General features: G+C 39.0%; 1 protein-coding gene across 4 annotated transcripts; it reads left to right on the plus strand.

Moving 5' to 3' along the window:
• Positions 1–182: 182 nt before the first annotated feature.
• Positions 183–18,287, plus strand: LOC117394327 (MARVEL domain-containing protein 3-like). 4 transcript variants are annotated; one of them, XM_059014301.1, is made up of 4 exons: positions 186–481; positions 5,221–5,423; positions 7,688–7,842; positions 17,528–18,286. In XM_059014301.1, the coding sequence occupies exons 2-4, from the start codon at positions 5,278–5,280 to the stop codon at positions 18,226–18,228; spliced, it is 1,002 nt and encodes a 333-aa protein (XP_058870284.1). In that variant the 5' UTR covers positions 186–481; positions 5,221–5,277; the 3' UTR covers positions 18,229–18,286. The 4 variants fall into 4 exon arrangements, with proteins under 4 accessions (XP_033848358.3, XP_058870288.1, XP_058870284.1 ...); XM_033992466.3 differs by having other exon boundaries at positions 5,238–5,423; XM_033992467.3 differs by lacking the exon at positions 7,688–7,842 and having other exon boundaries at positions 183–481; positions 17,528–18,287.
• The last annotated feature ends 9,662 nt before the right edge of the window (positions 18,288–27,949 follow it).

Here is a 27,949-nt window from a genome sequence, read left to right on the forward strand (position 1 = left end):
TTATTTAATTGTATTTGTCTATTTTTTTTTTTTTTTTTAACGGTTTTGAGTTCTATATTAACTCCAAACGTTTTTGTTTGTTTAAATCCAAAACATGATGCTGTCCTTTGAACTCTGCTGGTCCCACCTGCTTATAGCTGTGTGCTACTTTTACTTGGCACACACGTGACACACTGCAGGTGATAGAGGTGCATCAGGGTGAAGTCACAGCTTATCAGAACTGATTACCATTAAAGCAACGGCGATTTGCCAATGCAGACCTCCACAGAATCTAGCTCTATCTTAACGCTTAGTTCTTAACACTACACACTTGCAATTGTATTGCAGAATTACCATCGATCAGTAATTGTATCTGATATGCTGCTTCTGTAACGGCTATGTACCTCACAAGCTGCACCTACACTCTAGGGTGGGACTCTAGTTCACAAACGCTCGCGAGATCTCTTCCTTTTTTATTTTTTTGGAACTCGAGAAAAAAATGGTAAGCAGGAAGATTAATAAAGTTTGTGTAAAATAAACTTCCATATTTAAAATATTAGTAAAAATGTTACAAATATCTTACAGTTATTAACTTTACCTTGATTATGTTACCGAAAGTAATTAAGTGCTAATTTAGTGAGTTAATCCCAGTAAATTGTGAATTTTCCCTCCACCAGTACAGTACGCAGCAGATACAGAAACAGGTGAATTACGAGACAGAAGGTCTTTGATTAGGTAATGGGATTTTACATATTCCCGCAATGCCCTTATTAATACGTAACTAGCTAAAACACAATTGTGATTTCTTAATTTTTATTTTGTATACAATCTGCACCTTATACGAAGTAACAAAGACTGGAAACACGGGTTTGGCAATTCAGCCTTCTGTTGTCTTTTTTTTTTGTTTTGTATTGACAATTTTACTTGTTTAACTGTATACCTGGGTTATCACTATAATTTCCAGTAAAGTGTGGGTGGACTGTAAGTTTGATACAGGTTCGATAATTACACGAGACTACTTTATTTAGTTGATAAGGCTGCTGGCTTTTCGTTTTGTGTTTTATTGACTCAATACGCTACCATTAGGTTTGAACTGTAAGCAATATGGCTCATGAAAAATATTATGCATAATTCCCGTGCAGCTTTAACAATACTGCATAAAAAGTACCTTTTACTAATTATTGTGATTATCATTTAATGATAGTTTTAACATGATGCGTTCGTACCATACACATTCCCTGCCAAGGATGTATAGTAAATAACTAATTATTGCTCTTCAAACCATGAAGTGCTGCAGCATATAAAATAGTATTTCATAATAAATGCCGAGTGTATTTGGACGCGTTTCAAGATTATAGACTTCAGTAGCAGACCTGAGTGGTCCATAGAATTAGAAGCACACCCAATTGCAGAAACCCACTTCAGTAAAATACTGTACATTGCTCGGCATAGTCTATGAAATATTCCAGTTTTGTCAGATTGCAGACATTAGGACGGTTTTGAATTTAAGAATGAAATACCTTTGAACATTTGCATGTAGGTAAATCACACAATTTGTTGGATGTACAGTTGCAGTCAAAAGTATTGGCACCCTACACCTATTATGTCAAAATTCAAGGTAACTGATTAAGGACAAGCATTTTGTAAACTTTAACCACTTCTTAACAAAACAAAAAGCAAAATACACCATTTGTAGTAATTAAAGAAACAATCTTTATAAAAGAACAAACACACATTTGCTTTTAAGTATTTATTCATGACAAAATTATGCTTTTATAACGGCTTTCAGACATTTATGATAATTCTTAACCAGTATGGAACATCTTGTTGGTGAAATCTGGGCCCATTCTGTCTTGCATACCTCCTTCAGCTCATAGATTAGGCTTGGCTACAGTTTTTTTTTCAGATCAGTCCAAAGCATTTCTATTGCATTGAGATCTGGTGATTGTGAAGGCCATTCCAAAACGTTTATCTTCGTTTTCTTCAAGAATTCCAGAGTTGACTTAGCCATATGCTTCAGGTTGTTGTATTTTTAATGTTTTGATACATGGCTGTATTTATTCAATCTTCAATCACATGAATGTCTCCAGTCCCTGAACTGCTAAAACACCCCGATGTCATGATCGAACCACCTCCATGTTTAACTCTAGGTACAAAGTTTTATTCACTGAAGGCTTTCCCTTTTTCTTGGCAAATGTTAGAAGGTTTGTTTTATGAATTTTCTTTAGAAGTGGTTGCATTGTGTTCAGGTGCCTTTGTACAGTTCTTTCGTACACTATTGTGCCCAATGCTTCTAAGTCCTTCTTGAATTCCTTGGTTGTTAATCTTGAATTTTGTTTAGCTGCTCGGATGATTCTCCTACATGCTGTACCCATAATTTTCTTTGGACGTCCACTTCTTTCAAGCATTTCAGTTGATTTTGTTCTGTGGTACTTCTTGAGTATTCCTCTGATTGTGGATTTTGGTATTCCATATTTCTTTGATACTGTTCTGTAACCAAGTGCTTTTCTCAAACGTGAATCCATCTCCTTTGTCTTGACCATCATCTGCTGTGTTGCCAAAACCTTCTTTAACAGATGTTGGAAATAATTACCTCTTTTTCTGGCTATTGACTTTATAATATAGCTTAATTTCCGTGTAATGTTTCCAATTAACATACATTTTAAATTATTTTTATAACATTTTTATAGACTTTTAATGTAAAGGTGACAATACATTTATGATTAACACATATTTGAAATTGCTTTAGTGCTTTGTTTGGTCCTTCCATGCTAATGGGGTACATTCTTCCCTAATGATACAACAGATAAAATGTTTAAATATATAGATGTCCCTATATAAATAAATGTATACATACAATTGTTAAACCTTACACATCTAGAAAACTTATAGAAAAATCTAATCTAAAAATACATTTATGCATATACATTTTAAGCAGTGCTGGGACAAATATCTGTATATTTGAACAAATATTTTTTGACATGTATTAGGATACAAAAATCAGATGTTTGTATTCGCTACAAATGACAAAAATACCTCACACTTATTTACTTAATTACTTATTTACTTATTTATTTCACTTATTTAAATAAAAAAACACAGGATCAACACAGCAGCTCTTGAGCCTCTTTAAAAGTTAGCAAAAAGTAAACAAACCAGATTATGCGCGTGCACGCATAGTGATCTCTGTGGAACCCATCTGGGAAAAAACGCGTTGTGTTGCTTTAAAGCGAGTCAGAATCTCATGGGACAGAAAAAAGGCAAACACGTAATTCTGAAATGCCTCGCTTAAACAGTACCCAACTTCCTGAAAATGTTGTGTTGTGATTTTGATATAGATTTTATATATTATATATTTTCTGTTGCGACTTTCTGTTATGTGGAATGTATTAAACGAGAACCAAAACGGTGAGTTTTTCCCCCTTCACTTTACAACACCACGTTTGTTTTATTTGAAGTTTTTAAAGTTAAATTTCATTTTTTGTTGCATGTTCAGCTACAAAAAGGCACAAATGTTATTACTTTATGAAAACGTGTCTATGGCCACAGTTTACTGTGAAGAAACGGCAAAGGCAAAGAATGAAAAAAAGAAAAATAAATAAAATATGGTGTCAACGTTATGTACTATTTATTTTGTGAATAAACAAAACAACGTTTAACTTGAACTGCTATTTGACATCCTTTGTTTTGTAGTTAATTCACTGGGGTGAAGTAAGTCCTTCACAACTTATTCTTTACTCCTGGGATATTTTTCTATTTTAACATGTTACATAAAGGTCTTGCTGTAATTTTTATTGGTTTTTATTTTCGTGCTCCACAAATGGCATACAGCGACTATTGCTCTCTGTACTCCTAACTCTGCAAGTGCAGCCTCTAAATAGACCAATACACTCATTGAGATAATTAAGCTTACATAGGGTGCAGTGCAAAATAATTGCCTTGCTGCAGTGCAATTTGAATTTTGCATCTGCAATTATTTGCACCGTGCCTATACTTACATCTACACCTATATGTCTGGCCAAAGTTACAAACTTAGTTATTTATTTTACAATATAAAATGCTAGATAAATGCAGTTATTATTATTATTAGGCTTAATAATACATCTATTCATTTATATTACTTTATGGAGGGTTTTATTTGTAACTGGGACAAAATTAACTGTTTTCTCCTGTTACATACTTTATAAGAACTGCAAGAGCTACCAGCTCAAAATAACCAGCATCAATTCTAACTAGACTTTAAACAAACCATCTAAAGATTTTAGTTTATCAGTTTTATGGATTAGTATCCCATATATAGTAACAAATATTGCATATAGGTATAATAAATATGTAATTAACAAAACATATAGGCTAATTGACATTATTCAGGTCCCAGTACTTTTCAAATATCTGTTGTAATGTAGCTGCATTTTTTATTTTCCTGCCCTTGATCAAAATGAAAATAATTACTTTAACCCATATCTATTATAAAACAATTAGAAACTTTAAAAAAACAACTATATTTCTATTTTAAATTTGTGATTTTGCCTGTCCATGTTACACACGTTTATATAAAATGATTATGGTCTTCAACCAGCTCTGATGATGAAATGCAGAAGGAAACTTTTAACCGTTAAATACAGAAAATAGACACTAGATTACTACGATAGTTTTGTTTTTGAATTTGTTTATTTTGTTGTTGGTCTTGTCCCACTTGTACCCCATTACTATGGAATGACCCTTTTTATAAAGATTTTGTTAAATTACCATAAATTGTGTATTTTGGGCTTTATCATATTAATTAGTGATTAATGTTCACTAAATGTTTGTATTTAATATATTTTCTTGAATTATCTTTTATTAAGTGTAGGGTGCCAATACTTTTGTCTGTACTGTACATATAAAAAGTATTAGGAACACTAGCTATCAGATAACAGAAAGATTTTTGAAGTTGAAGAATGAAATTCCTTTGAAAATGTACTATAATGGCTCAGGTTAAAATTCAACAGTAGTACCGTCTGGCTAATACAATGAAATAAATATAAATATAGCCACTACTTGGCTGCTGACGGGATAAACTAACTGCTATAAATGGCTGCTCAGATTGATAACTAGTTAATAGTCTCAATTGTGTTTTACTGATGTGTGTATTTAAAGGTTACCTTTGTGATCAGTGCCGGTTACTGACAACTAGTAATAAATTAGCTGTTGTTTTATTGAAAGAGATGGGAGGAATAAATCACCTTTTTCATAAAAAAGATTTTTCACATCTGTAGCTGTAAATAAGTCTCAAGGAAAACCAATTAAAGTACAAGGATGTCTCATGTGGGCCGACCGTCCAGGAATCCAGACAGAAACCACCAGGCCAGACCTCACAGAGACAGAAGAGACCGGGATGGTCCTCATGAGTACCGGAATGCAAGAGACCCACACCAGGAAGGACCTGCAGCTTCCAGTAACAGGTAGGTGACTTTCCAAGAAGGTGTGTGTCTGGGAGGAGAGTGACTTTCCATTTGAATTTGTAGTGTTGCATACATTTAAAACATTACATATGTGCCATTCACGTGGTGCGAGGCAGTGAATCTTCCTGCATCAGATAAGTATGCTTATTCCAGTTTCTCAGAACAGGTCACCTATTTAAGAAGACCATTGCACATGATCATATCATTCCTGTCTCCTAAACAATGATACATGAGCTTACCTTTTTTTCCTTTAAAGGTCCTTTCTTCCTTATCTATAGTGGAGCTTAAAAATATAATTTAGAACCTATGACTGCAAGTAATATAAAGGGCATGCTTGTTCGCATCACAGAGTAAAAAGGCGGCTTTTAAAGGCGGAAGAAGTTTGTGTCCGTACAGTTCAAACTACTTTCGAATATGTAGTTAACAAACAAAATGGTCAATAAGATCAGCTTTTTGAATAAGAAGAATAGACAGGGCTAGATTATGCAAATCTACAGTACAGCTATGGCCAAAAGTTTTGCGTCACCTAGAATTTCAGGATTGAGCCATCATATATGAACATAATTTAGATAGTTTATTTAACATCATGTATTCAAAGAAACTGCAAAATGATATTGGAAGCTATAATAGTAGTATAGTATTTCATGTTAGATTTCTAAATGTCACATCTTTCAGTTTTTGTCAGTTTTTCGTTAAGTATATGACTTTATGAAGCAAAATGTGTTCATTCTATAGGGTGATGCAAAACATGTGGCCATAGCTGTAGACATACATCTGTTAAATATACATTTACCAAATTAGTACAAAGGGTACTGAATCTTTGTGATTTTATTTATTTTGAACTTCCAATAGCAATCTCATTAATTTGCATAATGGAATTAATTTGTTACATGCAATTAGTTCAGCTTTTACTAATCAACCTATAGTGCAAATCCACTTAAAACAATTAACCTATTATTACAATGCCTGAAATCTGGCTTACTAAGCCTCCCATGCACGATACACTTGTACATTTCTTAATGAAATGAGAATCTCAATAGGTCTGTCTACAGCAGGGGTGGGCAATTCCGGTCCTGGAGGGCCGGTGTCCCTCCTGGCTTTTGTTCCAACTTTGCCCTAAATTACTTAATTGGACCAATTCTTACCAATTATTGGTCTAATTAAGTAATTTAGAGCACAGTTGGAACAAAAGCTAGGAGGACCGGAATTGCCCACCCCTGGTCTACAGTATACCCTGATGTTTTGGATGGAATTAATTTTGTTTTTTAAAAAAAAAAGTAATTTAAACAAGAAAAGTCACTTTCCAAACTTTTCAGTGTTGTTTTAGGAAAAAGTAATCAATAAGTTTCTGTGTTGCTAAGTTATTTTATTTGTAGTGTTTCTTGCAGATGGCAAAGGAGATAATGATAAAGTTTGATTGTTAGGTCACAAGGGAGGTAGTGGAATGCGTAAGTTGTGATTGAAGCCATACATCCTTTACAATCCTCAGAGACAGAACAAGTGCACACCAGTGAGACCTGAGAGAAGTTTTCTCTTTTCATCACAGCCTGCCCTAGCAGCACCCACAAAAAACCTGTGCGATTAAACCTGCCAGCTGCAGACTGTCCTGAGGTTACCCTCCAATTCTGCAGGATCACAAAAATGAATGCACACTGAAAAGTACACAACCCATAACCCACACACATCAAAGTCTTGTTAATGAGAACATTTTACATAGATAGTACCCAATATTGAATGTTGGCTCTTGCAAAGAAAAAATTAACAGTTTGGAATGTGCAATATGACATAAAACCTTTTTTCTTTGGTTGATATATTTGCAATTGTCCTTCTCTGTATTTGTATAAATGCCATTAAATATCAGAAAACACCAGTGTAACATTTACCCTTGTAATTTAACAGCCTGTATACTACAATATTGCATACAATTTGAAATGTTTTGAATAGAAATATTTTTCAATGTCTTGACTTTTAATTGATTTTGTTTCTTTAAATATTTCTTAATTTAGCAGGATTGACTGTTTTATAGGTATGGATGTAACCTTTTGCTTTGTATACCTAATTCTGATTTCCAACTGAATTTACATCATTTGTATAGAGTCTGTATTTTCTGACTTGTGACTGCCTGCTTCTGATTGTTTTGATACTTGGCTGTTTAATGGCTGTGGTGCGAGGTTAGATATTGTCTGCATGAATAAAGAAATCTAAACTTGAAAACACTGGAAAAGGGAAATCTTCTAAAGTTTATATATTCTTCCTTGTAAAAGATCACAGCCACATCATTATCCAAAACAAGTTGCTTTTGAGCCGAGGTATCCAGGGCCACCATCTTCATCAGCCCCTGATGACTACTCTGAGGCCTCCAGGGATAGACACACAGCAAAGCCACAGTCAAAGTGCTCATATGTGTGCTCACAGAGAGGTATGTGCTTGAATTGCACCTTGTTTATGGGATATGTTGATAAGGGCCCTAATAACATTCAAGTGGAATAGTCCAAAGGCATTGAATAAATAAAGAAAAATATTACAAATATAATGTAACTTCGAGTAAATAACCTCTGAGGGATATCATACAAAACTTAAAAAGTGTTAGATGAAGGGACAATACAAACATTTCATTTTTACCATTGGTGCATTGGAAAAACATGTTTCATGTTTCAACACTAAGTAAACGCATTAAATGAATAATTTATTATTTTATTATTATTATTTATTTCTTAGCAGACGCCCTTATCCAGGGCGACTTAATCGTAAGCAAATACATTTCAAGTATCACAGTACAAGTAATAATACAACTAAGAGCAAGATAAATACAATGAATTTGGTTCAAGCAAGTACAAGTGTGACAAAATACGATTCAATAATACAGCAGATAACAGTGTCAGTGGTTACATCAGGATATGATTAAATACAAAATACTACAGATTAAACACTTGGCAGATTACAGTACTCTGAAGTACAGGATTCAATGCAGTAAAATAGGGGGCAGATAAGAGCAAGTAAAGAGCATTTAAGGAAGAGTGATAAGTGTCCAGGGGAAAAACACAGGAGTTCTACAGGTGCTGTCTGAAGAGGTGAGTCTTGAGGAGGCGCCGGAATGTGGTCAGGGACTGGGCAGTCCTGACATCTGTAGGAAGGTCATTCCACCACTGCGGGGCGAGGGTGGAGAAGGAGCTGGCTGTGGAGGCCGGGGAGCGTAGAGGAGGTAGAGCCAGTCTTCTACTGCAGGCGGAGTGGAGAGGTCGAGTGGGGGTGTAGGGAGAGATGAGGGTCTGGAGGTAGCTGGGTGCAGTCTGGTCAAGGCATCTGTAGGCTAGTACAAGAGTCTTGAACTGGATGCGAGGGGTGATCGGGAGCCAGTGGAGTGAGCGGAGTAGTGGAGTTGCGTTACATTTAAAACACTAGTGCAATGGACTTAATGTTCGATCAACTTCAGTCCTTTTGAACACACAACCGAAACTACCATGAGTTTGGAGCTCCTGTTGGATTGGTATTGGTTTGAGCAGCCAGACAAAAGAGCTTTGCTTATGACTGTTGAGTCACTACTACTAAAAGAAACAAACTAAAGGTTTGACAGAACTGTCTTCTCCTGTTTTGTTGAACAGTTAGATATTTTAGCATTGTGGAAAACGTTATGGTTGTATTATTGACATCTTGTGGCAAAGTGGTTTGCAGGGTACAAGTGTAGGAGTGATGCGGTGTGCAATGAAAAGACAGACAGTAATCAGACAGTGATTTCGTGCTGTAATCCAGGTCTGGTGACCAAACAATAAATCCCAGGCAATACACAGCTGTTGTAAATACAGGGTTTGCAGTCCCAAATAATAAACACAGTCAAAGTACACACATACAATATACAAACACGGTCACCAGTCCTGGGTGAGTGCTGTAGTGCTCGTGGTGTAAATACAATTTATTGTGATACCGGTGCAGTGATGTCCAGGTTAGTGCTGACCTCTGGTGACAGCGCCGAAACGTGTTAGCCGTCTAGTAATAATATTATTATTATTATTATTATTATTTATTTATTAGCAGACACTCTTATCCAGGGTGACTTACAATAATAATAACAAATATCAACAATTAGTGACAAATAAACAAAACACTCATGGTACGATAAACACAATACGGGTCCTTTTCGGGTCGTTTCTTAACCATTAACAAAGGAACAGATTACATCGCTTCGTCCCCTATTTGTACCATCATGCATGACCCCTTGGTAAACAATTGCAGCCCCTCCTCCAATCCACAGCTGCCACATCGTTTCCCTTCCGGGTCGATGAGTTAGTGCACCAAAGCTCAGCCCCCTTTCTAGATGACCGACTTCCTTTTAACCCTGGGAATGAATTGTCAGGCCAACTGATCCAGGGTACTCTGTTCCTGTTACTTAGCGCCCTCACAGGTTGGGAGGGAGATTTACCACCAAGAATCTATTTCTGTCACATCTGAATTTAAAAAGATGCAGATCATCTGTACAGCAAACATAGTGTAAATGAGTATACATATCATTGTGACTTTGTTTGAATTGTATTACTAATAAAGATGAACACTGGTGGTGAAATCTGAAGTATAGGGTGTTTTAGAAGTTTGTTAAAAACAGCCTTATGATGGTTTTATTTTTTTAATTGAGTAAACTAGGTAGTCCAAAGCATGGATTATATGCCATTCCATGCTTCTGTATGCCCTCGGGGAATGCTTTGGTTTTGTTCACAAAAACTCCCATTTTCTAGTTTCATTCTGTTCTAGTGAGGTCATAATGTACTGTGCTAATTTCATTACAACAACACCATACCTCAGTAACCTTTCCTCGAAACTTGAAAGCCAACATATTCATGTGCCCCAAAGTATGTGTGTAGTTTTACAATGTCTGTAGTTTTAAGACTGCTTTCTGGAGAATGTAGTGTCTCATACCACAGGTTGATTTCTCATTTGTTATGTTACTTTGACGTTTTGGGATTTGAAAGGATTGTCAATGATTTCCAATGAATGAGACTGAAATTAAATTTTAAAAATGGCTCTATTAACTTGTTTAAAAATGCTAAACAAAACAGGCTTCTGCTCTTTTGAAAGTGAGTGCACATGCAATTGCTCGTGCGCTTAACAGTTTTCCATAGATTTACTCTCATTCACTATTACTACACAAAAAAACTATTTTGGTTGTACATGAAAAATAAGGTAATATCTTACAGACGTCCTACTGGATTATTTCCAGTACTGTTCTCGTACTAATAAAAGAAAATAATATGCAAGTCACTCCAATACTGCCTCATTACACAGTCACAGACACAGTCCATTGAGAATAACAAAATACTTTTGTTCACCCTGAAGAAGCGTGATTCCAGGTATAAAAAGGGTTAATTGGCACCCTTCAGTGAGCACATTTAATTCCCTATAGCTGTAAGGAAATATATGTTGCCATCACTTTTCCTATTTAAAACACACACACTATACATAAACCTGTACATTACTTTTTTTTATCGAAATGCCTGTGCTGGAAAAATATTTTATATAAAAAAAGGTAATTGTGTATATGATGCACTGTTTAATTTTTTTGGGCCAATTCTGATTATCGATATTTCATATTAATAGCAGGCAGATACTGATTATTTTTCATTAATAGTAATACAATTGAAAACCAGGATTTCTGTGCACAAACATGTTCCCTCACTTGTGCTTGTCTCCACAGATATTGAGTACCTATCAATAACAATCTGACAGAATCTAAACCACACACATTATATCTGTGATTATTTGTCTTGTCTTTCTTTTATCAGTTTGATATAAAGTCATTTAGAAATACATAATCTCTTCAGCAAATTGTGGGATTGTAGGCTTGGGCAAGACTAAACTGTTTTGTGTCAGTCAGCAGTACAGCAGTAAAAATGTGCCTGGCTGAAAATTAGAATTTACATTAAAAGGCTTGTTTTGAGCTTAATTTAATACCTACCAACAAAAAACATGTTTGAGATATTACTCGGAAAATCGGAAAGTACCTACACATCCGTAATCACAGCTGTCTTAAAATATGAGAAATATTTGTTCAGAAAAGTTATCAACTTAGTAAAACACAAGGCAATGTTAAACTATTTGATTTTTTTGTATTGCAGTGTCATAGAGAAGGTAACAATGACAGGGAAACACAATTACAAAGTATAGTATTTTATTAACAATTGACGCTGATTCTGATCCAGTTATCTTGCATTCTTAGATACAGTATTTCCATTTCAGTTGATTTTTTTAATAAAAGGTTGATGTTGGTTATTTTAATGTGCACAAGAATTTTTTGGTATGGTGTTCCATATTCCATCGCATAAAATCAAATCATCTTCCTGACTTGAGTAATGCGTTTGTTACAAAATCATACTTTGAAAAGAGGACCAAACAAGGGAAAACCCCCTGAGAAGACCACATTTGCGGCCTCAGAGCAGTACAGCTTAATATGGGCACCTCTCATGTCAGAATTCTTTCAACAGCACAATGCAGCATTTTTACAGGGGCACACAAAACCTCTTGGTGAATGCACCCTTCAGCCCTCTTAGGATTGTTTTCTCACAGCTGTAGAAGCAGCCCAAAATCAGCAAGTGACCTTATAATCTATTTGCAAATAGCTTTTCATGCTCCAAGATCATGGTGCATGAAGCCATTATGTACAGAGCAACATACCACAAAGCTGTAAACAGTCAGGTGGAAATTTTATTTCTTTGCCAGGTTTTATGATGGACAAATTTTGATTGTGTGTGTGTTTAACCACCATGAACTCGCTCATTTAGTCAGTCCCCTTGTGTCCTGAGGTAAAGGTCATAAGAAGGGGTTGGCTCTTGCTGTACTCGTCTGGGTGGTGAGCACAAGGGAAGGTAATGTTGTGTAGAACGTGATGATGTGTATACTTTTTAAGAGTACATAAAAGGGAGGCTTCACTGTATTGGCTTTTATTCAGAATAGTATGTTCAGATATTGCAAATGTCATGCTAGTCTGTACAAAGTGCATATGATCAAAAGGTTTCAAATGATGCAGTCTGTTCAATACACTGTTTGTGTTTTAACCCCTGTAAATCGTGATTCTTAAAGTTGCAGTTCTTTAATGTATAGCACAGTTGCCATTAGCGGTGTTGTATTTTTTTTTCCCCAAAGGGCAAGATTTTTATTAAATGTTTTTAACTATACTGTAATATGACACTCTCATTGTTCCAGCACGATTTCAAATAACACAGCAACGAAGGGTGTGTTTTTTGACTCCTACTCTTTCTTTGAATGATGAACAAAGACACTGAGATTTTTTAAAATAATGGTGTTCTGGTTAAATATTTTCATTAGAACTTGTGTAGCAGTTCCCATGCTACATAATGTGGGTGTAAGTCTCACCCATCTGTCCCTTTAATTAGGGTCAGTAATCTGGCCAGGTTAAAACTTCATTTCAGTTTCTTGCAACCACTCTCTGTTTATCCTGTCTCCCCATTGGCTCATTCAAATATCCACTCCTCCAATCTCAGAGCTCCTTAGAAGCCAGCACCTGCACTAAAGCTGGCTGATTAGGCCTGGAGGGTGACTCCTTTTCTCTGAGGAATCCGTCACAACCTACAGCATTACAAACTTAAACTATCAGTGAACCGCAACTACTTAAAATAATTCCAGTGCAGTCATTCTTTTTTTTTTGTATCCTGCATGTTGTCTAAACTCTTCTTTTCATTTCGCTGTTACTTGTTTAAGTCTAGCTGTTTAAGGTCTGTTTAGTCTTTGTTGTTTTAAGTGTGTCTCCATTTCTTTCTGAGCCTCCTGATTTTTTTTTCAACTACTGTTCACCATTCTACTCAGCACTACTGGCCTCGCTCACCCGGACATCAACAAGATGTTCCGAGTCTTTACTGATGCCAGCGATGTAGGATTAGGAGAGGTTCTGACTCCGCTAGAAGGAGATGATGAGAAGGTAATAGCCTACGCCTTAAAATGAATGAACTCCGCTGAAATGAACTACTCCACGTCCGAAAAAGAGTGTCTCGCTGTCGTGGGCAGTAGAAAAATGGCAGCATTATTTAGAGGGGGTGGAGTTTGAGATTGCCACTGACCACATTGCACTCTCCTGGGCATTCATTAACACAAAAAACTCTTCCAGACTGACCCGCTGGACTCTGTGCCTACAGCAGTTTACTTTTACAGTTATTTACAGGAAAGGCAGTCTTAACTTTGTCCCTGATGCACTCTGCAGAGCTCCTCTTGTACCACCTTCAACTCCCTCTGCAGCAGTGTGTGCCAGCAATGCCTCTGCGAGTAGCATGGATCTTCCCACCACTATGGACCAGATAGCGGCCGCTCAGTCCAAAGACCCAACCATCTCTGACATCAAAGACATTGCTTTTAATACTGCCAATGATAACCGCATCTCCTTTATCCAGCAGCAGGGACTTGTGTATCGTTGGGTGCCCATTCCAAAACAAGGATTCGATACCAGCTGGTTATTCCGGAACAGCTGATGGATTCCTTCCTACACCACCACCACGACAACCCTTTGGTAGGTCACCTGGGCAGAATGAAGACCTTGTTGCGCATGCAGGAGGTTGCATGGTGGCCCTCCATCCGTAAAGATACATGGCACCACATAAAGGAGTGTCAAACCTGCCAGAAGTACAAACCTTCCAACACCAAACCCGCAGGTCAACTCCAGTCCACTACGGTGAAGGAGCCCAGAGAGATCCTGGGTCTGGACCTAATGGGACCTTTGCCAAGAAGTAGAAAAGGTAACGCCTACATCCTGGTCATTGTTGATTACTTCACAAAGTGGGTTGAGTTGTTTCCATTGTGGGACAGTAAGACCACCAAGATTGTGAATATTTTGACGCAGGAAATCTTCACCCGATGGGGAACACCGCAACACATTCTTTCAGACCGTGGACCTCAGTTCACGAGGCTGGGGAGTCGTACAAAAACTCGCCACCAGCTACCACCCACAGACCAACCTGACGGAACATGTGAACCGCACCTTAAAAACCATGGTTGCATCCTTCGTTGGGGAAACAAAATTGTTATTTGTTTATTGGTTCTATCCCATCTGTATTTTGTTTTTGTTCATATTTCATTTATTGTTCACAACAATAAACCTGTTGTTCTTGAAATTGACACCTCTGATGTCCCTGCTTTTGCTGCCTCTTACTCTTGCTGACTTACTTAGTTATATGAATAGGGCCAGTAGTATCTCCTTAAGGAAGTAATGAGAAAGTAATGAGGAAGTAATGAGAGAAAACTTTAGGTTAGTATCATAACCTTGGTTACCTGAAATAGAAATGTAACCATTACCGAATGCTCACTGAGCATGTGACAGAGTCATGACTCCACCCCCCAGGTATTAAAAGGAGTGCGCTCACAGATCACGGCGTCATTTTTACTTTAAGCGTGCTGCAATCATGGATGCAGCAGCCTTGAAGGTTAATGGTTACATTTATATTTCAGGGAACCAGGATTATGACAGTAACCTAAAGTTCCCTTTCAAGTATGAAGTGTAAATATTACTGAATGGGTCAGTATACCCAAGCTGTCGTAAGGGCAAGATTGCAGAACGACTGGAATGCTACAAGCTAAGCCAAGAGGCTGCCCTGTGCTTTACCATACGGAACCCCAGGAACAAATAGCTAGCATAGCAGACAAAACATTGTTCAGACTGCCTCCAACTTTTCGTCCCGTCAACATAGTACGCCAATGCCCGAACTGGACACAGCGTATGGAGCGGTCACTCTGTCGGACTGGAAAGGAGGTGGATGGAAAGCCTCCAATTCCACAGAGTGGTTGGCATGGAACGCCGAGATAGTCTTCAGGAAAAAAGGCAGGTACGAAACATATACCTTTGTCCTGGCCTCTAAATTTTAAGTGAAATGCAGGCATTCTCTATAGTGAAATTCTGCATTTCACTCACCTGCTTTACGGAGATGATAGCAATTAAAAAAAGCTTCTTTAAACAATACAATTTTCAGCAGCTGAATGCAGGTGCTCCGTACCAATGTAGGATGTCCACAACCCTGTTGGACAGATCCAGACAGCTGAAATGCAGCCGTTCAGGGGCCAGACTCAGAGCTGCAGCGTTGATGGGTTGGGATGCCATAAGGTCCCCCGTGCCTGACTGAGCAGGTTGAGGCGCGTCGGCAGTCTCCACAGTTGCACATGACTGTACGGACATACACATGACTGCCTTTAACCTCTTGCAAAAAATTCTGCAAGACCAGGTAAACTGCTTTAAAACATTGATGTGGAGAACCTGCCATGGGGGGTTCCACACACCTTGCACAGCTCAGCCATTCCACACAGCGCCCCATGCCAGGCTGGAAGCATCCGTGGTGATGACCTCCCTTCTGGTGACACTGCCCAACACAATGCCTAGGCATAGACGGGTCGGCTGTTTCCACCAAGAGAGTACCTTTAGACAGTAGTGGGACACTCAATGGTTGCAGTTCAGCCAGGGCTGAAAAACCCTGGTGTTGAACCAGGCCTGCAGAGGGTGCATGTGTTGGCAACCCATTGTTAGGGTCTGGGAAGCTGTTACTACTACTGTTATTACTACTGTGAGTGCTCTCTTGCGCTGAAAGAGCTCCAACAGGCAGCTATTGTCTGCACTCTGCCATCCAACAGAGTGGCCAGCATGGACCCGGAGTCCAAGCACACTCAGAGATAGGAGGCTGTCTGGGACGGCGTGAGCTGGCCCTTCACATGATTCACCATAAGGCCCAACCGTTGAGATGGCTGGTGACAAGTCCCGTATGGGCCTCTGCCTGTGCTGGAGACTGGGTACAAATTAGCCAGTCATCCAGATAATTGAGTACACTAATGCCTTTGAGTCTCAATGGGGCCAGGCTAGCTTCCATGCACTGTGAAAAGGCACAGGGAGCTAGAGAGAGGCCAAATGGCAAAACTTTTGCTAAAAAGCAAAAACGAGAAATAAAATAAGCTCCAGACGGACCAATACAGCCTGGGGGGTGAGCACAAAGTCACCTGACTTATGTTGCTGGATCCTTGGGAAGGAGCAACTCGAGCTGCTTCACACAGGGCACAAGGCCGCAGCGGTACATAACTAGCAACAGGCTGTAGTGCGCACAATATGCATAATAGAAAATTATTAGTTTAAATATCACATATAATTTGTTCAAAACACAAAAAATGTGAAATATCTACAAATAGAAGCAACAAAGTAAAAAAAAAAACTGGGTGACACATCATCATTTTTTTTTTTTTATATAAACGTGCCAGTATGGTTAACTTGACCGTATTCTTAACTTGACTATTCACCTCTGAGAAGGATATGGTTGAAATGGTACTTAATAGGCCTTTATATTTAAACTGTTGACAATAGATATGTAAGCACTAAAACACCATATTACCTACAGCCGTCGCTAAGGTTATATTTAATTACATTCATAAGATTCAATTTAGCGAATTTAACTCTTTACTGTCACAGCCATTGTTGAAAAACTGCTTCTATGAGTAGTTTTTCAATTTGTTGTATACTTAAACTGCTGACCTGGAACACTCAATTCTGTCTTGTGGATTTGTTAAGGTGTGGATTTCTGAAATTTAAAATATGTGCTCCCGTTCATTATAATAAATAATAATAATTTTTAAACAAGCCTGAAATATGACGGTTAAGTACACTTATGGAAATGTTAAGCGCTGATTGATGATGCATATTGCTAACTCACAATGAATAAGATTTTTGATATTTAAGTACAACACTAAACAGATACTGAATCACTGTGGGACAGAAATCAATAATGTACTGGGTTGCTGCAATCTATTAGAACACACAAGTTTTGGTGGTGTAAGCAGGACTGTTTGTTATTTATCGCCACAAATTTGAGTTGGAGGTTTCAAATGGAAACTCTTCTCATATTGTTTTTGTTTCCAAGGATATATGAGACAGTACAATTTAGTCATGTTGCAGTTTATTAAACTTGTGGTGTACTTATTGTCCCTGGCTACAGGGATTTAGCACAGATTGTTGTATGTATGTATGTATGTATGTATGCAACAAGATTCCAAGAAATGCTCTCATCAACTACATTTGAAAGGATTTAAAATGTTTATTATAGTTAAAAACCCTACATTAATATACCTATTTTATTTCCTTGCAGGTATAGTTCACATGGCTGCGACAGGGACGAATCTAATGGTGCTGATCTGTGTGGCAGTCGCCCAGGCAGTCATGTCTGGGTTCTCATCAATGGGGGGTCTGGCAACTGGCAGTTTCAGCCTGAATTCGGCTATCAACCCTTTCCAGGGCACAGAGCTGCAGGAGGTGCGTGCCTTGGACATGCAGTACAGCCAGATGCGAGGCCCTGGGGTTTATGGAGGGGTCGCTTTCAGCCTTGTGATGGGAGTCATTACCCTTTTCTTTCTGATCGGTGGCGCCAAGCCCCTTTACCGCATCCCAATAAAGCTGCTTGTCTTGGAGTTTTTCTTCGATGTGTTGGCTTGCGTGGGCTACATTGTAGCGGTTGGCCTTTACCTCCATTTTGTCATTCAGGTGAATGCCACAGATGTGTGTAAGAAAAGGGAACGGCTGTATGCACGCCAAGGATACACCTGGATGAACTGCGATGTGCAGGGAAGCGACGCAGCAGTAGCCCTCTTTGGTCTAATAACGGCATGTCTGTACTTTGTGGGGTCGATACTCTGTGCACTGACCATCAGGCTTGCCAAGGCTATCCAGAAGGATTTGTATCTGGAACAAAATCAGCCTGAACCTGAGGGAAGAAGTCACAACGGGAAGCAAAGGGATCACGTTCATTGCAACGATATTGACCCTAATGTGCCAGTTTCTACACTTGTGTAAAGGATTTTTGTGGACTAGCTGTTGGAAAGCAATAATGTCAACAATATATATATATATATATATATATATATATATATATATATATATATATATATATATATATATATATATATATATATATATATATATATATATATATGTAATGTTATTGTATATTTAATATTTTAGTGAAAGCAAAATGAATGTGTTGTAATTTTAAGTTTATAAGCAAATCATGATTTCCCATCCATTAGTACTTTAGTGGCTGTTATGCAGTGAAGTTACATCTGAATATATGAATTGCCTCCACAGACCAGTGAGATTCAACAGGAAGGCGTAAATAGCATTTTCCAGTCTGTTATGAAATGCAGTGCAACACTGTACTGTGCTCATGGATGCTGGGATTTCTCTATCCTTAAATTATTAATATTAAAAAAGGAATTTAGACATTACATATTTCCTGTCTGAAACCTTTAAATAAAGTACTGTGCACTTAAATACTATTCCTTTATTATTATTATTTTTTTTATAAATAAAATGTTCATGAAGCCAGACTAGTGCTAGTCTATATACTGTATTTAATCCATTGGTCTTTATATTAATATAAAAGTGTATTCATTATCAACAGCTAATATCTTCTTAACACGAAATGTAACCTTATCAACTATTTACAATATCTAGTAGCAGTTTCATACAAACACATTAGGACATCCAGTTAGAAGTAAACACCTTTTTTCCTACTATAGAGTAACAAAAAGTACATCTGATTGCATTTGTTTTGTATAACAAATTGTATCATAAAATGTATACATTTTTAAAATGTCTCGGCAAAACAAAAAAATAATGTTCCACACAGAGTAAAAACCACGGTTGGCGATTTTTTTCAAATAATGGAAACATTTGAATAGTACCATAGTTGTAGCTCTACCTCCAAATACTATAAATGTAACGTTCTTAGGATGTTGCAAACGGTGGTTTGTGAATAATTACATACCAAGCCAAATTACTCAATCTTAAATTAATACATAAAGCAAATTATTTATCATTTTGGCATTCTCTAAATGTGAACTATAATATGTTTTGCCTTCTAAAAAGGCTTTCTGGAGTTTCATCATGGCCATTATTACTAGAACATAAGACCATAAGAAAGTTTACAAACGAGAGGCCATTCAGCACATCTTGCTCGTTTGGTTGTTTGTAGCTTATTGATCCCATCATTCACATCATTAATGCATCACACATTGTCATGTTAACTACATGTTAATGCGTAGCAGAGTGAAAATCCCCTTTCACACTTAACTAGGTATTGCATTAGCACAGTCTTGTCTTTTACAGTCAGAATGATACATCCTTTTATCAGTCTTTCAGTGTCAAGTTTTCAATGATTATACACACTGCTGTGAAAAAAGTCTTCAACATGTTGCATTATTCTACTCTGGTGCATTATGAGCATCAACAATTTACTCAAAGCCTCCACTAGTGTTTTCTATTATTATAACAACCTTAACATGCATAAAGAAGGAAAAACAATGAGTGAAATAGATTGCATCACTTGATTTTCAAGGTGTGTTAGCCGAAGCATAATCAACAAGTACGGAGAAACATCATCTGTAATTGACAAACCCAGGACTGGAATATCCAAAAAGCTGTCTAACAAGGATGAGCAATACTTGAAGATATCCTTAAGGAATAAAAAGAAGACAAGCGTTGAATTGACAGCAGAACTGGCAGAAGGTACAGGTGTCGTCCATCCATCAACAGTCCAAGCACCTTTGACCTAGGGATGTAAATATTGTTTAATTAGGTACATGTTTATACTGTTTTGCTTTTAAACATTTAAACTATAAGAGTATGTGACGCTGGCACAGCATACCCATTCCATACACAATTCAATAATATGTTGCTTAAGTTGTACTCACCAAGAAACCAATCCAAAACTCAAGATTCGAAGAATACACTTCAGTGGAACAAAAACTTCAGATCCTTTTGAAGAACACAAACCCAAAAAAATTAGAAATGCTAATTTGAAAATGGTAGTTTAATTGCGTCTTCCTCACATTGCAGTAATGCAGTAAAAAAACAACAACTCCAGAACAAAAATCAATATGAAGACGATTTAAAACAGTTTTTCAATAGTTGCCAAATGCTTATTTCAAAACTTCAAATTCAAAACACAAATACGCCTTTGCCAGTTTTGCCAGCCGGGGAAAGTGCTCTATATTCGACTTCCACCATTCTAACAGAATGCACTGTAATGAAGTGCAAGGCTCCTTAAAATAATTTTATACTTCACTTTCTACACAGTCTCTGATGCATCTTGGAAGTAGTCATCTCCTAGGAGCATTGCCATAGTACTCTGTACACTCTCCGTCTCTCTGCACTGTAACTTTGCTGCTGACTCAGCCGTTTCAGTCCTTGTACTCGATGGCGCCTCCGCCTTGCCCTCGTTAACTAATTGCAAAAGTTTTGCTTTGGCAACCGTTTGTACATTATTATTATTATTATTATTTATTTCTTAGCAGACGCCCTTATCCAGGGCGACTTACAATTGTTACAAGATATCACATTATTTTTTACATACAATTACCCATTTATACAGTTGGGTTTTTACTGGAGCAATCTAGGTAAAGTACCTTGCTCAAGGGTACAGCAGCAGTGTCCCCTATCAGGGATTGAACCCACGACCCTCCGGTCAAGAGTCCAGAGCCCTAACCACTACTCCACACTGCTGCCCTTGTGAGAAAGAAAACGCACGTGTTTGTGCCGTGGATCCAACATCGATGCTACAAGTGCAGGTTTGTTGATAGCAGTGTCGTGGTGTCATTCGTTTTTAAAGAGAACATCTGCAGACTTGAAATCCACAATGCTTTTACCAACTGCTGCGTCACTTTTGAGGTGAGTCTTAATGATACTGGTGGATATGGGATACACACTAGAAACTGAAACAGACTGTTCTGAAGATAAAACTCGTAGCACATTTTAAAGCAGAGAGAACGGGTAAGATGTCTTCTATCAGTTGCCACTGGTCATCACATAGCTCAAGGGTTCGAGCATCTGACAGTTTTGTGAACGTGCGATCTGACAGCACTGCTGTTATTGCCCATCGTTGTTCGGTGAGTCGTTCAAACATATCGTGAACTGAATTCCACAGAGTTTCGCAAGACTGGATCAGGCAGTGTTGCTTTAGCTTAAGCTGCATTTGTTTTTCCTTGAGTGCTTTAGCAGCAACATTTGCTTTTTACATTTATTGCTAACTGTAGCGTATGCACAAAACAATTAACAGACTTCCATGACACATACCACGGTGTGTTGGCAAGAACGATGTTGCATGCATTATGAACACAGGCGACCACATGGTCTTCAAGACCCAATTTTTCTACTGCAGTATTAGGCCTTTTGAGAAAGATTTTCTGAGGTACGTCTTTCAGGCATGTCTCAATATAATGGCACGTTATTGTTATTGTAGTGATCTGTGTATTTATGTTATGTGTACTGTATTCCCTCTTGTTTCCACTGTCTGTGTGCTGTTATTACCACTGTATTGTGTTCCTCTCCCCCCGTCTGTATTACCTGTAGTTGCGAGTTCACTCTGTCCCTGTGGCTGTGCGAGCTATTGGTCCTGGTGTGCGGCTGGGAACCAATGGGATAGCTGTTCACTCCGGCACCCGATTAGCATAAAGGCGCGGGGCTAAGTTATAGAAGGGGGCGTTGCACGCTCATTGTGGTTGTTCCAGGGCAAGCAGCTAGAGCAGTGGGCTCTATAGGGTGCTGAGAAATAACATCATAAATAAAGCTTTGAACCTGAAAGCGTGAAACGCTACACTGGTGTAAGCAGTGGGATTGAAAAAAAAAGAAGTAATCCAGCGTTGAGCAGGAGCAGATAGAAGACGGAGATGGACCAGTGGCTGTGGTACGACCCAGAGCCGTCACGGAACCGGTGGGATGGCGGTCTGGAGGATCTCCTCGGTGGCCTGGAGGCTCAAGGCTGGTGCCTTGCCTGCGGATTTCGGGCACAAAGTGGTGTGCTGCCCCTTCCTGGAGGAAGGGGACCTACGGCCTGCCCGAAAACGAAAGCGGAGGAGAGGCGGCCATTCCCGGAGGTTAACGAGGGAGCCTGGACCATCCCCGTGTGAGATGGAAGATCCTCTGCAGCCACCGCCGCTGCCTGAGAGACCGCCGCTGCCCCTGAGAGAGCGCCGCTGCCCCTGAAAGAGCGCGGCCGCCGCCGCCTGAGACAGCGCTGCCGCCGCCGCCACCTGAGAGAGCACCGCTGCCCTTGAGAGAGCGCCGCTGCAGCTGCCATCTGCCCTTTTAAGAGAGCCACCACTGGAAGTGCCAGTCCTTTTAAGGGTTCCTGCAAGGGGTGCGACCAAGGGGCAGGAGCAGAGAGAACCGCTGTCGAAGAGCCCAGATCGGCCGCCGCCTGAGGGAGAACCCCTGTTGCCTGAGAGGGAGCCCCTGATACTGGAGTTTTGAGAGTCATTCAGGCCAGAGGAGGAAAGCAGATTGCCTTCCACACGGCACGGCCCTGCCGGCCCACCCACCAAAGCCCATAGGCGGAAAACCGGACATGCGGGGAGGGGGTCTGTCTTTCAGGGGTGGAGGTTGCCGATCACGGTCATATGCTGCATTGCGCCCTGTGAACTTTTTGGGGGCAAAAAGGCTACGGTGGGGGTAATGTAGCGATCTGTGTATTTATGTTTTGTGTACTGTATTCCCTCTTGTTTCCACTGTCTGTGTGCTATTATTACCGCTGTATTGTGTTCCTCTCCCCCCATCTGTATTACCTGTAGTTGCGGGTTCGCTCTGTCCCTGTGGGGCTGTGCGAGCTATCTTGCACGCATGGTGCGCCCTGGTCCCTGTCATTGGCTGTTAGTTGTGTGTGCCCAATGGTCCTGGTGTGCGGCTGGGGACCAATGGGATAGCTGTTCACTCCGGCACCCGATTAGCATAAAGGGGCGAGGCTAAGTTATAGAAGGGGACGTTGCACGCTCATTGTGGTTGTTCCAGGGCAAACAGATAGAGCAGTGGGCTCTGTAGGGTGCTGGGAAATATCATAAATAAAGCTTTGAACCTGAAAGCAGTGTGTTGTCTCCTTCTGTTCTGCCTACTGCGTGAAATGCTACATTATGTAGCTTTCAGTGTTAATCGCTGTCCAGCAGTCGGTGGTAAGTGCTGCTCTTTCAGCAGCCTGTAGTTTGTTACTAATCGTACTCACACATTCCTTGTACCGTTTCTCTAGTCGAGCAGTTATTGTTTGTCTTAAAGGCACATGGTACTCCGGTTCAACGAAAGCCATTAATTTGACAAAGCCTGATCCCTCCACAAAACTTACTGGCAGCATGTCTTCTGTACCATGGTGCACAACAATTGAAATAATTTCTCAGCCCGCGGTGGTCCGCATGTTCGTGCACTTTCAGAAAGAAACATTGCCAGTGTTGTTTGTTTTTAACCATCTTTACACTCTGCAGAAACACAAGGGTGTTTGAGTCTAAAATGATTTAGCATTGTGCCAGTGCTGTTTGAATATGTAAGTTTTGTGTTGCATAGTTTACATTTAACTGAGGTTTCCATTACTTTTTCGAAATAATTCCAAACGTGGCTCCTTTTTGAACAATCCATTATGTATGCCTACTAGTTCTTCTGCCTGTTTTTTCTTCACGTCGATGTACAATATCGCGAGATTATTTTTCAATCATATATATGACCCTATCAGAAACTGCTCCTCTCACCTACGTGATGCATTCAATAAGGAAGTTATTTTCCGTTTGTCACAATGCGGCATGCTCAATGATATTTATAGCAGTTGCACCTTTTCTGTAGTTTACACTAGATATATACTGAACGTTTATTAAAAAGTTATCATTTATTCATTTAAACTATTACATCCCTACTTTGACCATTGTTCTATAGTCCAATATCTGTGTTCTTGTGCATATTTTAGCCATTTAGTCTTGTTTCCCTTTCTAACAGAGGTATTCTTACTGCAACACATCCTTTAAGTCCGGATTTCAACAGTGACCTAATGGGGTAGGAGGTCACTCAGGGTCCCTTTTATCTAATATTAGGTTTAATATTAGCAAGGTGTCTGGCCAATTAAATTATAAAAAAAAAAAAAAAAAAAAAAAATTGTATCAATTTGTATTCTGGCACCACGCTTTAGTTTTCAAATTTGGTCTAAAGTCATCTTCCAGTGCAAAGTCAACCTGTCCTACAGTACCTACCTTTGAAATCTGAAACTTATGCATTGCTCCTTGCGTTGCTGATGTACCCACGTTAGGCAGAAACAGACTTTCAGCTTGTCTTTCACCTTGGCTCGGTGCCTAGTTTGTATTGACATGATCCCGTCCACGCACCTGTACAGGGTTTGTTTGAAAAGTGATATTTGTTTTTTATAGAAACAATGTTTACGTGTGTAAGTTTGCAAGCAGCATGAGTGGTAAAGATGAGGAAACAACTGCACAGGATATTTGCAAAGGTGAGTACCTGTAACTATGGGGCAGCAGTGTGGAGTAGTGGTTAGGGCTCTGGACTCTTGACCGGAGGGTTGTGGGTTCATTCCAGGTGGGGGACACTGCTGCTGTACCCTTGAGCAAGGTACTTTACCTAGATTGCTCCAGTAAAAACCCAACCGTATAAATGGGTAATTGTATGTAAAAATAATGTGATATCTTGTAACAATTGTAAGTCGCCCTGGATAAGGGCGTCTGCTAAGAAATTAATAATAATAATAATAATAATAATAATAATAATAATAATAATGTCAGCGTTGTTTACAGAGCGATTGAGACCGGCATGGAGGCCAACATAACAAAATTGTTAGCCTCCATGCCTCCAACCGACTTTATTCACGGCAGACTCAAAACGAGGCTTGATGTGCAGCTGTTAGCTTTTATTTAACATCTGTCATAATACATAATAGTACAGCACATCTTTTTACATTTAATTAATGATTAAACAGGTTACACAGCAAGTGGTAATACTGCAACATACCCAGCCGTGAACTTCTGTCACTGGGTTATAAAAGTTTTTATTAATGCATGTTAAAATAATACAAAATGTGTCTGAATAAGTAAAGACAGTTTGTCACAAAATGCATGATAGAAAGGGCATCGTTTACATTCTCCTGCCTCTTAACTGTACAGTACAACGTCGCATATCCGACATCCTGTGGACTGGGGTATAGGCGGATATGTGAAAAAGTCGGATTTGTAAACATCTGTAGAAAAAGCATTTACACATCCATAAATACGTTAGTGAACAAAAACAACATGGAAACTGCTTTAAATATGGGGACATTTATTGCTTTAAAAGTAAGCAAACATAAACGAGATTAATTAGGCTACAAATACACAGTGTTGCTATGCGGTTTGCTGTGAGCCCTCTCCACACAAAACTTAAAAAAAAAAAAAAATACAAAACAAACAGTAAATGTACAGTAACCTAAAACTGATGGCTTCTTTCTTAACTCTAGAAGTCCCTGCCTCCCTGGTTCTGCTTTCTTAATATCTCTGTCACGGTACTTTGCGCCCTTTCTTGATATCGCCAACAGCCGATAAGCAGATCGGTTTGAATATTGCTTTCGGCTATTTTAAACAAACGGCCGGTAAGCATTGCGTTTATGAAGCTTGCTTAGTTTAATTCAAATGCATTTAAAAGCTACAACAACACGCAGCCAATATCTGCAAGCGTGCGCTCCACCACAAACACATTAAGAAAAAAAGCTTTCTCGACTGGTGAATTGAAACATCACTGCTACACGCAGCTGACTGACACGCATACAGCCCGCCTCTGTTAAAGGGGAATGCACCAAAGGGCTGATTGCTATAACGCTTTCTTTCTGTTTCAATCGCGGAAGCTGCATTTGCTGCCAATGCCATTACTCTCGTAGTCTACTTTTAATATTTATTTATTTATTTAGTGAGGCAGTTAATTGATCAGTGTAGGTGACAGTCGGATATGCGACATTCCACTGTATTTAGAAAGAATGTACACACTGGACATACGAGTTCAATTAAGTTTTCTTGAACTAAAACTGACAGATAACCACTTTCTTTTTAGCACAGCACACCACAGTATTCACTTTCCGATCACCAGTTAAGCTTGCTAATTCACCTTCAATTTCATGAATGTAACCTTCAATCCAGTTGCTGTACCCTTTGTTGTGCTTTTAGTTATTCGCGCATCATTATTCGCCCAGTTATCGATTTCTTCCTCCTTTATTGGAGGTACACAAATCATTGTCGATTAACTCCAACATGGCCACTGCGTGAATAAAGTCCATTACAGCTGTATGTTAATGCTCAACGCATGCCCTGTCATGTGTTATCCCTTACTTTACAAGCTTCTTTGTTGAGTGCATGTGAGCGCAATACGAAAACTCCGTAGTAAAGAATACATTTTAAACACTACAAAACTATATATGACGGAGAGTTTAAACCTTTATTTTATCTTGGAGATGAGCTGTATTCACATGGTATTTACTGAAGGGCGTTCATTTTAGTGCCCGTGTAGCGTGCACAGCGGTAGGGGTCAAGGCTCTTTTGTACAGCGGTATGGGCGCTATGCTTCAGTGCGGGAGGTCCCGGGTTTGCGTCCCACCTCCGCCTGTGAGAAACCCCTACCTGCGGGAATCGAGGTTCGTTACACGCGCATTAATTAAAGTGATAATTGATTAGTGCGTATGGAAACCAGGCTTTAACCACTGATAGGCTCTCTATTTAATATGGAGCAGTATAAGGGTTAAAATTAAATAGTTAATTTGTCAATTCATAAGTTAATTCGTTATTTTATTTGTCAATTCATAAGTTAATTCGTATTAAGTCTTATATTTATAAATTCATTTTAAATTTACAAATTAATTCTTAACTTTATAACAAATCCATTACAAATTAATTCTTAACTTTATATTTTTTCGCTATTTAATATGGAGCAGTATAAGGGTCAAAATTAAATAGTTAATTTGTCAGTTCTTACGTTAAATCGTAGTTGAACTTTCAAGTTAATTTGGCATTTGAACTTTTTATAGCCTATGTTTGAACATTGTCAATCACAATCTATAGTGCTGCCAACAGTTGTTTATGCCTTAGTGATGTCGCTGTGTTCCTAGCAGCGGAGGAACTTTGGTTTCAAAAGTAGGGGAGGGGGCTGGGGGACAGTTTCTGTAGCTGGGGCATGCATGAATATTATTCTATTTGAAATAATATAATATGTTACACAAGTATAACTAAACATTGCATCCTTTGTAGGTCTAATTAAAAGATCCAAAGACATTCCTGCGGCAATCATTCAAAACAATACATTGTTGGCACAATGTTGTCATGAGCGATGAGTGTGGCAAATAGCTGTATTCAGTTGCTTCTGAGTCATGGAATTACAAAGCCATGACTTTAGGCTTCGAAGAGCACGAAGCTCCGCTCAGATCGAGCCTGGATCCAGGATCAGATCCCTTACTGGCCCTCGAGGCAGCGTAGAGTGCTAGAGCGAGTGTGGCTTAATGCAGATTTAGAGAGGGATGAGAATTGCCCTTGAAATTTATTTCTAGAAACGTTGAGGGTTTCCCCACATTTGAAATACTTAAGATAAATACAGTTCCCTTTCAAGTCGAAAATAACCATCAAGGTATGGGACATTGCCGTCAGGCAGTAGGGATTGGCTGAGCTTTATGTCAAAGCTGCCGATAGGCCTCCGCGCAAGCTGCCGTGTAAGCCCGCCCCCCTGGGAGCTTACTATACGCAGCGCG

Source organism: Acipenser ruthenus, chromosome 3 (assembly GCF_902713425.1).
Source record: "Acipenser ruthenus chromosome 3, fAciRut3.2 maternal haplotype, whole genome shotgun sequence".
NCBI lineage: Eukaryota > Metazoa > Chordata > Actinopteri > Acipenseriformes > Acipenseridae > Acipenser > Acipenser ruthenus.